The sequence below is a fragment of the Bombina bombina genome, chromosome 4, assembly GCF_027579735.1.
Source record: "Bombina bombina isolate aBomBom1 chromosome 4, aBomBom1.pri, whole genome shotgun sequence".
Taxonomy (NCBI): domain Eukaryota; kingdom Metazoa; phylum Chordata; class Amphibia; order Anura; family Bombinatoridae; genus Bombina; species Bombina bombina.
Window position 1 is genome coordinate 1,175,489,518 of NC_069502.1, and position 12,171 is coordinate 1,175,501,688.

At 38.8% G+C, this 12,171-nt stretch overlaps 1 protein-coding gene across 1 annotated transcript in view; it reads right to left on the reverse strand.

Moving 5' to 3' along the window:
- Positions 1-1,084: 1,084 nt before the first annotated feature.
- CLIP4 (CAP-Gly domain containing linker protein family member 4) overlaps positions 1,085-12,171 on the reverse strand; it is a 340,478-nt gene continuing 329,391 nt past the window's right edge. Inside the window, exon 14 of the mRNA XM_053712642.1 lies at positions 1,085-2,705. Coding sequence (XP_053568617.1) covers positions 2,375-2,705 — 331 coding nt within the window. The 3' untranslated portion in view covers positions 1,085-2,374. The remainder of the gene's footprint in view (positions 2,706-12,171) is intronic.

Consider the following 12,171-nt stretch of genomic DNA (forward strand, 5'->3'; position numbering starts at 1 on the left):
CCTGTATTATACCTGTAAGTTGACCAACAAATGCATTACAGTGCAATCTTTTTCTCTTTTTTGAAAGGTAAATGAAACAATCTTACCGGAATCGACGCCGTGGAACAAGAACACGGCCCTTCAAGTGTGACGGATAGTAGCATTGCCTCCGCCGTGGACTTTAGAGCAGACAGCAGGTAGCGAATCGAGTTTTGGCAACGCCAAGTGCTAAAGGAGCTGTTAATACACGTCAGTATGGTGTTGCAGAGAGAACTCCCACTGCTTCTCCGGACTCTAACATTCCCCCAGGCCCTCACTGAGAGACTGACAGGACTACTAAAAACTCCCGTCCCATTGCGAAGAGTAGTACCCTCCATAAGAGACACACTTTATGTAAAAAATAAAATAAAAGTACTTTAAAAATTAAAAACCTCTGACACTTCTCTGCCAACCTCCTGGGACCAAAGCCAAAGAATGACTGGAGGATGAGGGAAGTGGGGGAGGTATTTGAAGCCTTTGGCTGGGGTGTCTTTGCCTCCTCCTGGTGGCAAGGTTCTTATTTCCCAAAAGTAATGAATGCAGCTGTGGACTCTTTCCATTTATGAAGAAAAACCCTTTGAATAGAAACAAGACCATTTATAGCAGAAAGACAATGCCAGGGAGAGGGTGTCTATTCATTTGCTGTCATTTAAAGGGACAGTCTACTTGAAAATGTTTATTGGTTAAAAAGATAGATAATCCCTTTATAACCCCTGTCCGTTATGCATAACCAACACTGTTATATTAATATACGTTTTACCTCTGTGACTACCTTCTATCTAAGCCTCTGCAGACTGCCCCTTATCTCAGTTCTTTTGACAGACTTGCCTTTTACCCAATCAGTGCTGAGTGAGCACTAGAGTGACTAGACTGTCCCTTTAACTTTGGACTTGATGTGGGGTATATATTGCTTACACATTACTTCTATTCCAGGTACTGTTATTCTACAGCAATGTTCATAAAACTGAAGTGAATTAAACAGTTTTATTCGGTCTTCTAGAACCAATCAGAATAAATTAATCAACAAAATTATAATTTTCACAATGGAAAAAAAACAGAAGCCATCGGAATTTATTTTCTTTTAATAACAGAAAATATACATGCATTTTTTTTTATATTTAAATCATGTAATTACAAATATACAGAGCATGAAAAAACATGAAACCATTTGATAGTCAAAAGGCGCACATGAAATACTTTCAGTTTGTCAGTTTTATAGTAAAGTGACTAATGACTGAAATTCTGTCTCAACAAAGTCCATTGACTTCACATTCAAAACACATTCTTTATATAAAAGGGATTGCTAGTCAAATGACAGAAGGAGAATATATTTACATTTTTTTTCTGAAGCTGTAGTTTTTTTTATTTAAAATATTAGATCAGTCCTTCTCAATTCAGCCAAGGACTAATTTTATTGAGACGACTGCTAAGCTCCTTATCAATTAATAGTCTGATAGAATTGCAAAGAGCTGTATCACTTGTATGATAACTGGAATAGAGGGAAATATTGCTTTACTTTAATAAAAAAAATATCACACCATAATGGAGGTTTGGGGATAAAGACAGCAGTTGGGTTATTTGCTCAGGATAATTTCATTAGCTATTTTATAGGGGTGACATTACATTAAAGGATACTAAATGAAGATAGTATTTCAAAAAGGAGAGCGATCAAACTGAATATTTTCAACATTTTCTTGTGCTTCATATATCTTATTGGTAAAAGCAGAAATTTGTGACAATTAATAGATCTTCCCTATACTAAGCGTATCACTGGCCAATATAAATATGCTTTAAAAAACATTGTGACATTGCTTTTGGGTTTTTATTTCTCTCCGTAACAGCAGAACATTATACTCCAATATTCCAAACGTTACCTGTTGCCTATATACACAATATTATTTGTTTCATTATATTAAAAGTGCAGGAAATTGAAAAGTGCTTGAGATTAATTCCTAAACATATGTCAGTTGGGAATACAGAAAAGGTGCTTTTTCTACCAATATTTTTAAAATCAAAACTAAATGATATTTCAAAGGATATCTGATTTTTTTTTTTACAATTTTACAGCCAAATTTAACGCTGAGAGGAGACAACCTGTTATTTCTTTAGCACTATCTACTGCAGTTTACAGCATAAAATATTAATAAAATTAAGAAATGAACAAAAGAAGCTGATGGTAGATATGGTAAATAATATTTTGTGAAAGGCTGTAGCAAAAAAAAAAAAAAATCCTTTTAGTAGATTACAATTTAAGTACAGTCCACCCTTTGTAACTAACCAATATTAATTATCAGCAAAAAATACATTTGATTGTTTGTGTAACAGTGTTTAAATCCTAAAACGTTCAATAACTTGTTCAGCAAATTTCATCCACAAGTTTTGATCCGTTAATCCCACGGTAGGTTACCCTGCTGGGTCGTACTAAGATCCCGTGGTTTGGTTTGCAATGGAAGTAGCGTTTGTCACCCACAGACCCATCATGCTTTCCCTTGGCATTCCGGAGCTCCAGACCCAGCCACACACCTTGTGCAAAGTCAGTAGGACCAATATACCGAATGATGGCCATCTCATTTGAGCTACTGAGTAGCACCTGGGAGCCTTTGTGAAGTTTCACACTTGCTTCAGTGTTGGTGATAGTCGTTGTGGCTGTGCTGCTCCAACTTCTTCGTAGTGTTGGCTTTTTGGACCTGTTGAACAACAAACATTCTCAGTTACCTTTCAGATCACTACATAGGTCTCATTGTGAACATATAGTACAGTTCTGAAGACCATATCTCTGGTAAGATCAAAGTAGAAATTAAAATGGAACTTGGCCTAAAACATAACATTTACAATGAAAGACTTTGTGACCTTAATGTGTATGGCTTACAGAAGATAGGAGAAAGGGGGTCATATGATAGGAACCTTCAAGTATACTAGCAGATTTAATAGAACTGAGGCTGAAAGTAGTTTTCAGGAAAACAGCCACAGAAGGTCAAGGATTCATAAGGAGTAATTTGCTGACGCAAGTCTCTACAAAGGAAGATTGATTCATGAAATGGACTTCATATAGAAGATGTAATAAAAAAATGCTGTAGGGAATTCAAGAAAACCTGAGACATGCATTAGCTATCCTAATAATTATGCTTATCCGCAGTGCTCAATACATCTGATTAAAAATTAGGAGCCAGTAAGAATATTTAGGAGCCAGACATATTTTTAGGAGCCAGACAGAGGTAGATATATGGAGAATAACCAAAAAATTTAGGAGCCAGGGGTAAAATTCTAGGAGACAGTGGCTCCCTGGCTCCTGGGTTTGTCGAACCCTGGCTTAAGGTACCAGAAGGAAACATACTGTAGGTAGACTTTATAGATCATATGACATCTAAATCTATCTTGCTACATTTAAAAAGGCCACCAGTAAATTTCCATTTCATATTAATATAAATATACGTTGATTCCTCTTTAGAGAATAAAATGTACAGTAGTCAATCTTCATATACAGAAAAGCAAACACAATCAAATGAAAGGATTAAACAAGAGGAACTAGAAGTAGTAAGCAAGTTTAAAGGTACAATTTATTTTTTTATTGTTATATATTCTATGTGTGTGTGAGAAATTAATCAGAACATTGCAAAAATCAACCTACAAAATAAATGTTTTAAGAGCAGCTGGCATTTTCTTAGCAATATTTTGTAGTTGAGGGACACATCCCTTAAAAAAACTTTGAGTGTTTTTTACATTATCAATCAATCCCTGCGTAACATGTAGGATGATCAGATCTGAATTCTACAGAATGCACTCCAGAATCTCTAGGGGCAGTGGAGAACTATGATCATACTTAATTGGCTTCATTGGCTGCACTTATAGTGCTTAAAGTGATACTGAAAATGTATTACAGAGCATTTTTTTTTTTTTTTTTTTTTAAACTTTAAAGGGACACTAAACCCAAATTTTTTCTTTCATGATTCAGAAAGAGCACGTAATTTAAAAAAAGTTTCAAATGTACTTCTATTGTTAAATTTGCTTTGTTCTCCTTATTCTGTGTTGAAGAGATATCTAGGTAGGCATCTGGATCAGTACATGGCAGGCAATAGTGCTGCCATCTAGTGTTCTTGCAAATGGATGACATTCTTGTAAAACTGCTGCCATATAGTGCTCTAGAAATGGGCCAGCTCCTAAGCTTATGTCCCTGCTTTTCAACAGAAGATACCAAGAGAACAAAGAAATAATGATTATAGAAATAAATTAGAAAGTTGTTTAAAATCAAATAATCTATCTAAACCATGAAAGAAAAATGTTGGGTTTCATATCTCTTGGAGGACTGGTTCTGGTTTCTGTGGGTATTGTCAATGCCAGGCAGTGAGCAGTAGAGTCCCAGGAGTCAGTTGTACATAGTCACACACCGCGAGTCAGTTGTACATAGTCACACACACCGCGAGTCAGTTGTACATAGTCACACACACCGCGAGTCAGTTGTACATAGTCACACACCGCGAGTCAGTTGTACATAGTCACACACCACGAGTCAGTTGTACAGTCACACACGCGTGTCAGTTGAACATAGTAACACACCGCGAGTCAGTTGTACATAGTCACACACCGCGAGTCAGTTGTACATAGTCTCACACCGCGAGTCAGTTGTACATAGTAACACACCGCGAGTCAGTTGTACATAGTAACACACCGCGAGTCAGTTGTACATAGTAACACACCGCGAGTCAGTTGAACATAGTAACACACCGCGAGTCAGTTGAACATAGTAACACACCGCAAGTCAGTTGTACATAGTCACACACCGCGAGTCAGTTGTACATAGTCACACACCGCGAGTCAGTTGTACATAGTCACACACCGCGAGTCAGTTGTACATAGTCACACACCGCGAGTCAGTTGTACATAGTCACACACCGCGAGTCAGTTGTACATAGTCACACACCGCGAGTCAGTTGTACATAGTCACACACCGCGAGTCAGTTGTACATAGTCACACACCGCGAGTCAGTTGTACATAGTCACACACCGCGAGTCAGTTGTACATAGTCACACACCGCGAGTCAGTTGTACATAGTCACACACCGCGAGTCAGTTGTACATAGTCACACACCGCGAGTCAGTTGTACATAGTCACACACCGCGAGTCAGTTGTACATAGTCACACACCGCGAGTCAGTTGTACATAGTCACACACCGCGAGTCAGTTGTACATAGTCACACACCGCGAGTCAGTTGTACATAGTCACACACCGCGAGTCAGTTGTACATAGTCACACACGCGTGTCAGTTGTACAGTCACACACGCGTGTCAGTTGTACAGTCACACACCGCGAGTCAGTTATACATAGTCACACACCGTGAATCAGTTGTACATAGTCACACACCGCGCTAGATTCACCGTACATTTAAACTACTTTCACTTAGCCCTTTTATTTTTAAATTGAAAAAAACAGAATTTATGCTTACCTGATAAATTACTTTCTCCAACGGTGTGTCCGGTCCACGGCGTCATCCTTACTTGTGGGATATTCTCTTCCCCAACAGGAAATGGCAAAGAGCCCAGCAAAGCTGGTCACATGATCCCTCCTAGGCTCCGCCTACCCCAGTCATTCGACCGACGTAAAGGAGGAATATGCATAGGAGAAATCATATGATACCGTGGTGACTGTAGTTAGAGAAAATAATTCATCAGACCTGATTAAAAAAACCAGGGCGGGCCGTGGACCGGACACACCGTTGGAGAAAGTAATTTATCAGGTAAGCATAAATTCTGTTTTCTCCAACATAGGTGTGTCCGGTCCACGGCGTCATCCTTACTTGTGGGAACCAATACCAAAGCTTTAGGACACGGATGATGGGAGGGAGCAAATCAGGTCACCTAGATGGAAGGCACCACGGCTTGCAAAACCTTTCTCCCAAAAATAGCCTCAGAAGAAGCAAAAGTATCAAATTTGTAAAATTTGGTAAAAGTGTGCAGTGAAGACCAAGTCGCTGCCTTACATATCTGATCAACAGAAGCCTCGTTCTTGAAGGCCCATGTGGAAGCCACAGCCCTAGTGGAGTGAGCTGTGATTCTTTCAGGAGGCTGCCGTCCGGCAGTCTCATAAGCCAATCGGATGATGCTTTTAAGCCAAAAAGAGAGAGAGGTAGAAGTTGCTTTTTGACCTCTCCTTTTACCAGAATAAACAACAAACAAAGAAGATGTTTGTCTGAAGTCCTTTGTAGCCTCTAAATAGAATTTTAGAGCACGAACTACATCCAAATTGTGTAACAAACGTTCCTTCTTTGAAACTGGATTCGGACACAAAGAAGGCACAACTATCTCCTGGTTAATGTTTTTGTTAGAAACAACTTTCGGAAGAAAACCAGGTTTAGTACGCAAAACCACCTTATCTGCATGGAACACCAGATAAGGAGGAGAACACTGCAGAGCAGATAACTCTGAAACTCTTCTAGCAGAAGAAATTGCAACCAAAAACAAAACTTTCCAAGATAGTAACTTAATATCTACGGAATGTAAGGGTTCAAACGGAACCCCTTGAAGAACTGAAAGAACTAAATTGAGACTCCAAAAAAACTCTTAACCATCTCCGTGGAGATGTTGCCTGTGCAACGGCAAAGAGAATGACTGGGGTAGGCGGAGCCTAGGAGGGATCATGTGACCAGCTTTGCTGGGCTCTTTGCCATTTCCTGTTGGGGAAGAGAATATCCCACAAGTAAGGATGACGCCGTGGACCGGACACACCTATGTTGGAGAAATATTTTTAATATCTTTAAAGGGACATTGGTGCTGCACAACTAGAGTAACATGGTTACTACTCACTATGCCATTTACCTCTTGTAACTGAAGCTTATCTCAAAGCCGTTCTCTTATTAAAACCCATTACAGAAGCCAGTTGGTAAAGCTCTGCATCTTAATACTGCCATCTTGTTGCACCCTGTGACAGAAGCCAAGCACAGATCAGTGATGTTACCGGCTGTTTGATAGCGCTGCGTTAGCTTGCACAATTGAAAGCAGAAGCTTTACATTTTTTTAGTTTTTTTTTTAAAGGTTATAAATATTGTCGCAGTTCTGTGACAGAGGAGGTGCACTTTTACAGATCACTGATATTGCTATCTAACTGATAAGATGCATTGCGTATTTCAGTTAAGCGTGCACAATACAGGGTAGGATCAGTATGTTTTGCAGAGGCTGCATTGCTCTATATTTCTGAAAGATTTTTTTATATTTGTTGTGCAAAACCTCAAAAAATGTAGAGCTTCTACTTTCAATTGAGCAAGCTAACCCAGCGCTATCAAACAGCCGGTAACATCACTGATCTGTGCATGGCTTCTGTCACAGGGGGCAACAAGATGGCGGTATAAAGATGCAGAGCGTTACCAACTGGCTTCTGTAATGGGTTATAATAAGAGAACGGCTTTGAGATGATCTTCAGTTACTATGCTATTTCTTTACCTCCTGTGAGTAGTAACCATGATACTCTAGTTCTGCAGCACCAGTTTACTGTCCCTTTAAAGGTATTAAAAATGTTTTTGATTAACAAAGAGCTAAGTGAATGAAGTGTATGATTATGTACAGCTGACTCCTGGGACTCTACTGCTCACTGGCTGGCAGAGACAGAAGTTAGATGTGTACCTTATCAGAGCATCAGCCACACCGTTCCTTTCACTTACACACAGACTTGGCAATTTAGCATTAATAATTTGTTTTTTTAAGTGTTCCCTATATTTGTAGGGTTGTCACTATGGTGGATCAAGCACCAATAAACCCTGCATCTTATATACAGCTCTTTACCGAGTGATCTTTAACAAGAATATTTATATTCACAGATGGTTGCGTCCAGTGTGAAGATGCAGAGCTTCAGTAAACGGACACTTGTAAAGGGTTAAAATAAGATAACAGGCACAGAAAGAAGACACAGTATTGTGAGTTGTTATCCCGCTACTGTAGTTGTACCCAGCAATGCAATGTTCCTTTAATTGCTGCCCTTTCATTTACACCATAGAACAAGTTTTAATAAATTATTTCTCTTATGAATCAGGTTACATATCAGCATATAATTAACTTAAAGGGACATTTTAGCCAAAATTGGAATCCACATGGATTCTTTTCAGCTGTGAATAGAAGCATTTTGTAATATACATGTATTTGCAAAAATGCTTCTAATAAAAGCTATAGCTGTTTTAAAAGTGTATTTAAGTATGCACTGTGCACTAGCATTTTAAACACAACACTTGCTCAGAGAGCCTACGGTGCTTGTACCATTTGGTAATGACCCCATTTGTTAATTGCTGAAATGATACAAGCCCCACTGGCACTCTGAGCAGCTGCAGTATTTCAAATGCTGGTGCACTTAGAATATCGTACAGAGAAAAATGTTAACACTAAAGCAGTGATAACTTTTACTAGAAGCATTTTTGCTAATACATGTTTCTATTGTAATTCATCTATGTGCATTTAAATTTTGACCGGAATATCCCTTTAATGCTTATTTAATGTCCTTTAAATTAAAACACACAACTCACAATACAATACATATGCTTTACTGCGTTCTCATTAAAGAGACATGAAACCCAAAAAGTTTCTTTCATGATACAGATAGAGAATACAATTTTTAAAAAGTTTCAAATTTACTTCTATTATCAAATTTGCTTTGTTCTCTTGTTATTCTTTGTTGACAAGATAGATAGGTAGCGAGCACAAGTCTGCAGAACTACAGGACAGGAAATAGTGCTGCCATCTAGTGCTCTTGTTAATGTATAACATTATTACTACATGACAGGAAATAGTGCTGCCATCTAGTGCTCTTGCTAATGTATAACATTAGTACTACATGACAGGAAATAGTGCTGCCATCTACTGCTCTTGCTAATGTATAACATTAGTACTACATGACAGGAAATAGTGCTGCCCTCTAGTGCTCTTGCTAAAGTATAACATTAGTACTACATGACAGGAAATAGTGCTGCCATCTAGTGCTCTTGCTAATGTATAACATTAGTACTACACGGCAGGAAATAGTGCTGCCATCTAGTGCTCTTGCTAATGTATAACATTAGTACTACATGACAGGAAATAGTGCTGCCATCTAGTGCTCTTGCTAATTTATAACATTAGTACTACATGACAGGAAATAGTGCTGCCATTTAGTGCTCTTGCTAATGTATAACATTAGTACTACATGACAGGAAATAGTGCTGCCATCTAGTGCTCTTGCTAATGTATAACATTAGTATTACATGACAGGAAATAGTGCTGCCATCTAGTGCTCTTGCTAATGTATAACATTAGTACTACACGGCAGGAAATAGTGCTGCCATCTAGTGCTCTTGCTAATGTATAACATTAGTACTACATGACAGGAAATAGTGCTGCCATCTAGTGCTCTTGCTAATTTATAACATTAGTACTACATGACAGGAAATAGTGCTGCCATTTAGTGCTCTTGCTAATGTATAACATTAGTACTACATGACAGGAAATAGTGCTGCCATCTAGTGCTCTTGCTAATGTATAACATTAGTATTACATGACAGGAAATAGTGCTGCCATCTAGTGCTCTTGCTAATGTATAACATTATTACTACATGACAGGAAATAGTGCTGCCATCTAGTGCTCTTGCTAATGTATAACATTAGTACTACATGACAGGAAATAGTGCTGCTATCTACTGCTCTTGCTAATGTATAACATTAGTACTACATGACAGGAAATAGTGCTGCCATCTAGTACTCTTGCTAATGTATAACATTAGTACTTCATGACAGGAAATAGTGCTGCCATCTAGTGCTCTTGCTAATGTATAACATTAGTACTACATGACAGGAAATAGTGCTGCCATCTAGTGCTCTTGCTAATGTATAACATTAGTACTACATGACAGGAAATAGTGCTGCCATCTAGTGCTCTTGCTAATGTATAACATTAGTACTACATGACAGGAAATAGTGCTGCCATCTAGTGCTCTTGCTAATGTTTAATATTAGTACTACATGACAGGAAATAGTGCTGCCATCTACTGCTCTTGCTAATATATAACATTAGTACTACATGACAGGAAATAGTGCTGCCATCTAGTGCTCTTGCTAATGTATAACATTAGTACTACATGACAGGAAATAATGCTGCCATCTAGTGCTCTTGCTAATGTATAACATTAGTACTACATGACAGGAAATAGTGCTGCCATCTAGTGCTCTTGCTTATGTATAACATTAGTACTACATGACAGGAAATAGTGCTGCCATCTAGTGCTCTTGCTAATGTTTAATATTAGTACTACATGACAGGAAATAGTGCTGCCATCTAGTGCTCTTGCTAATGTATAACATTAGTACTACATGACAGGAAATAGTGCTGCCATCTAGTGCTCTTGCTAATAATGTATAACATTAATACTACAGTACAGGAAATAGTGCTGCCCTCTAGTGCTCTTGCTAATGTATAACATTAGTACTACATGACAGGAAATAGTGCTGCCATCTAGTGCTATTGCTAATGTATAACATTAGTACTACATGACAGGAAATAGTGCTGCCATCTAGTGCTCTTGCTAATGTATAACATTAGTACAACATGACAGGATATAGTGCTGCCATCTAGTACTCTTGCTAATGTATAACATTAGTACTACATGACAGGAAATAGTGCTGCCATCTAGTGCTCTTGTTAATGTATAACATTGTTGGAAAACTGCTGCCATATAGTATTGCAGACACGTGCACACTCCTGAAGTTATTTTCATGCTTTTCAACAAAGGATAACAAGAAAAAAAAATGATAATAGAAGTAAACTGGAAAGTTGTTTAAAATTTAAATTCTATCTAAATCATGGAAGAAAAATGTTGGGCTCTGTGTCCCTTTAATTAACTCTCAAGCTCCGTGTCCCTTTAATTAACTCTCAAGGTTAAATCTGATAAGTACTATGAATTAGAGAACAATAATTCATACAATATAATTTCATGTTTTCTAAACATCTATTAACACGAATAGGCTGTAACGCAGTAGCATAATGTGTGTGTAATCATTAGGCTCTAAACTGCCACAATCACAAAAGCACAGGTGGCTGTGGTACATTACAGTAAATTGTGTATTTATATTTACAGAAGCGTTTCCAGATTTGTTTAATTCTTCCTACAGACTGATGTGCGAGAACATGCACAGACTCACAAAAACATTTAGGTTCATGCTGATAACATACATATATTTATTTTTTGTAAGCAATTCATTGTACAGCATTAGGAAAAATACTGCAACAAAGGATTGTGGTTAAGAACATGAAAATCAATTCTCTACATTTTTTCAATATAGTTAAATTACTGTTGGTTGTACGGTTTGTAGAACATTTGCTAATAGCAGAGTCACTGACTTCATCATTGACTTTCAGACAGGAATGAATTATCATGTATGCATACTCTGAGGATAATATTGTGCATATGGGATTTTATGGTAAACTAAATTCACACGTGCATGCAAGCTATATCCCTCTGTGCGTGCAAGCTATATCCCCTCTGTGCGTGCAAGCTATATCCCCTCTGTGCGTGCAAGCTATATCCCCTCTGTGCGTGCAAGCTATATCCCCTCTGTGCGTGCAAGCTATATCCCCTCTGTGCGTGCAAGCTATATCCCCTCTGTGCGTGCAAGCTATATCCCCTCTGTGCGTGCAAGCTATATCCCCTCTGTGCGTGCAAGCTATATCCCCTCTGTGCGTGCAAGCTATATCCCCTCTGTGCGTGCAAGCTATATCCGATCTGTGCGTGCAAGCTATATCCCCTCTGTGCGTGCAAGCTATATCCCCTCTGTGCGTGCAAGCTATATCCCCTCTGTGCGTGCAAGCTATATCCCCTCTGTGCGTGCAAGCTATATCCCCTCTGTGCGTGCAAGCTATATCCCCTCTGTGCGTGCAAGCTATATCCCCTCTGTGCGTGCAAGCTATATCCCCTCTGTGCGTGCAAACTATATCCCCTCTGTGCGTGCAAGCTATATCCCCTCTGTGCGTGCAAGCTATATCCCCTCTGTGCGTGCAAGCTATATCCCCTCTGTGCGTGCAAGCTATATCCCCTCTGTGCGTGCAAGCTATATCCCCTCTGTGCGTGCAAGCTATATCCCTCTGTGCGTGCAAGCTATATCCCCTCTGTGCGTGCAAGCTATATCCCTCTGTGCGTGCAAGCTATATC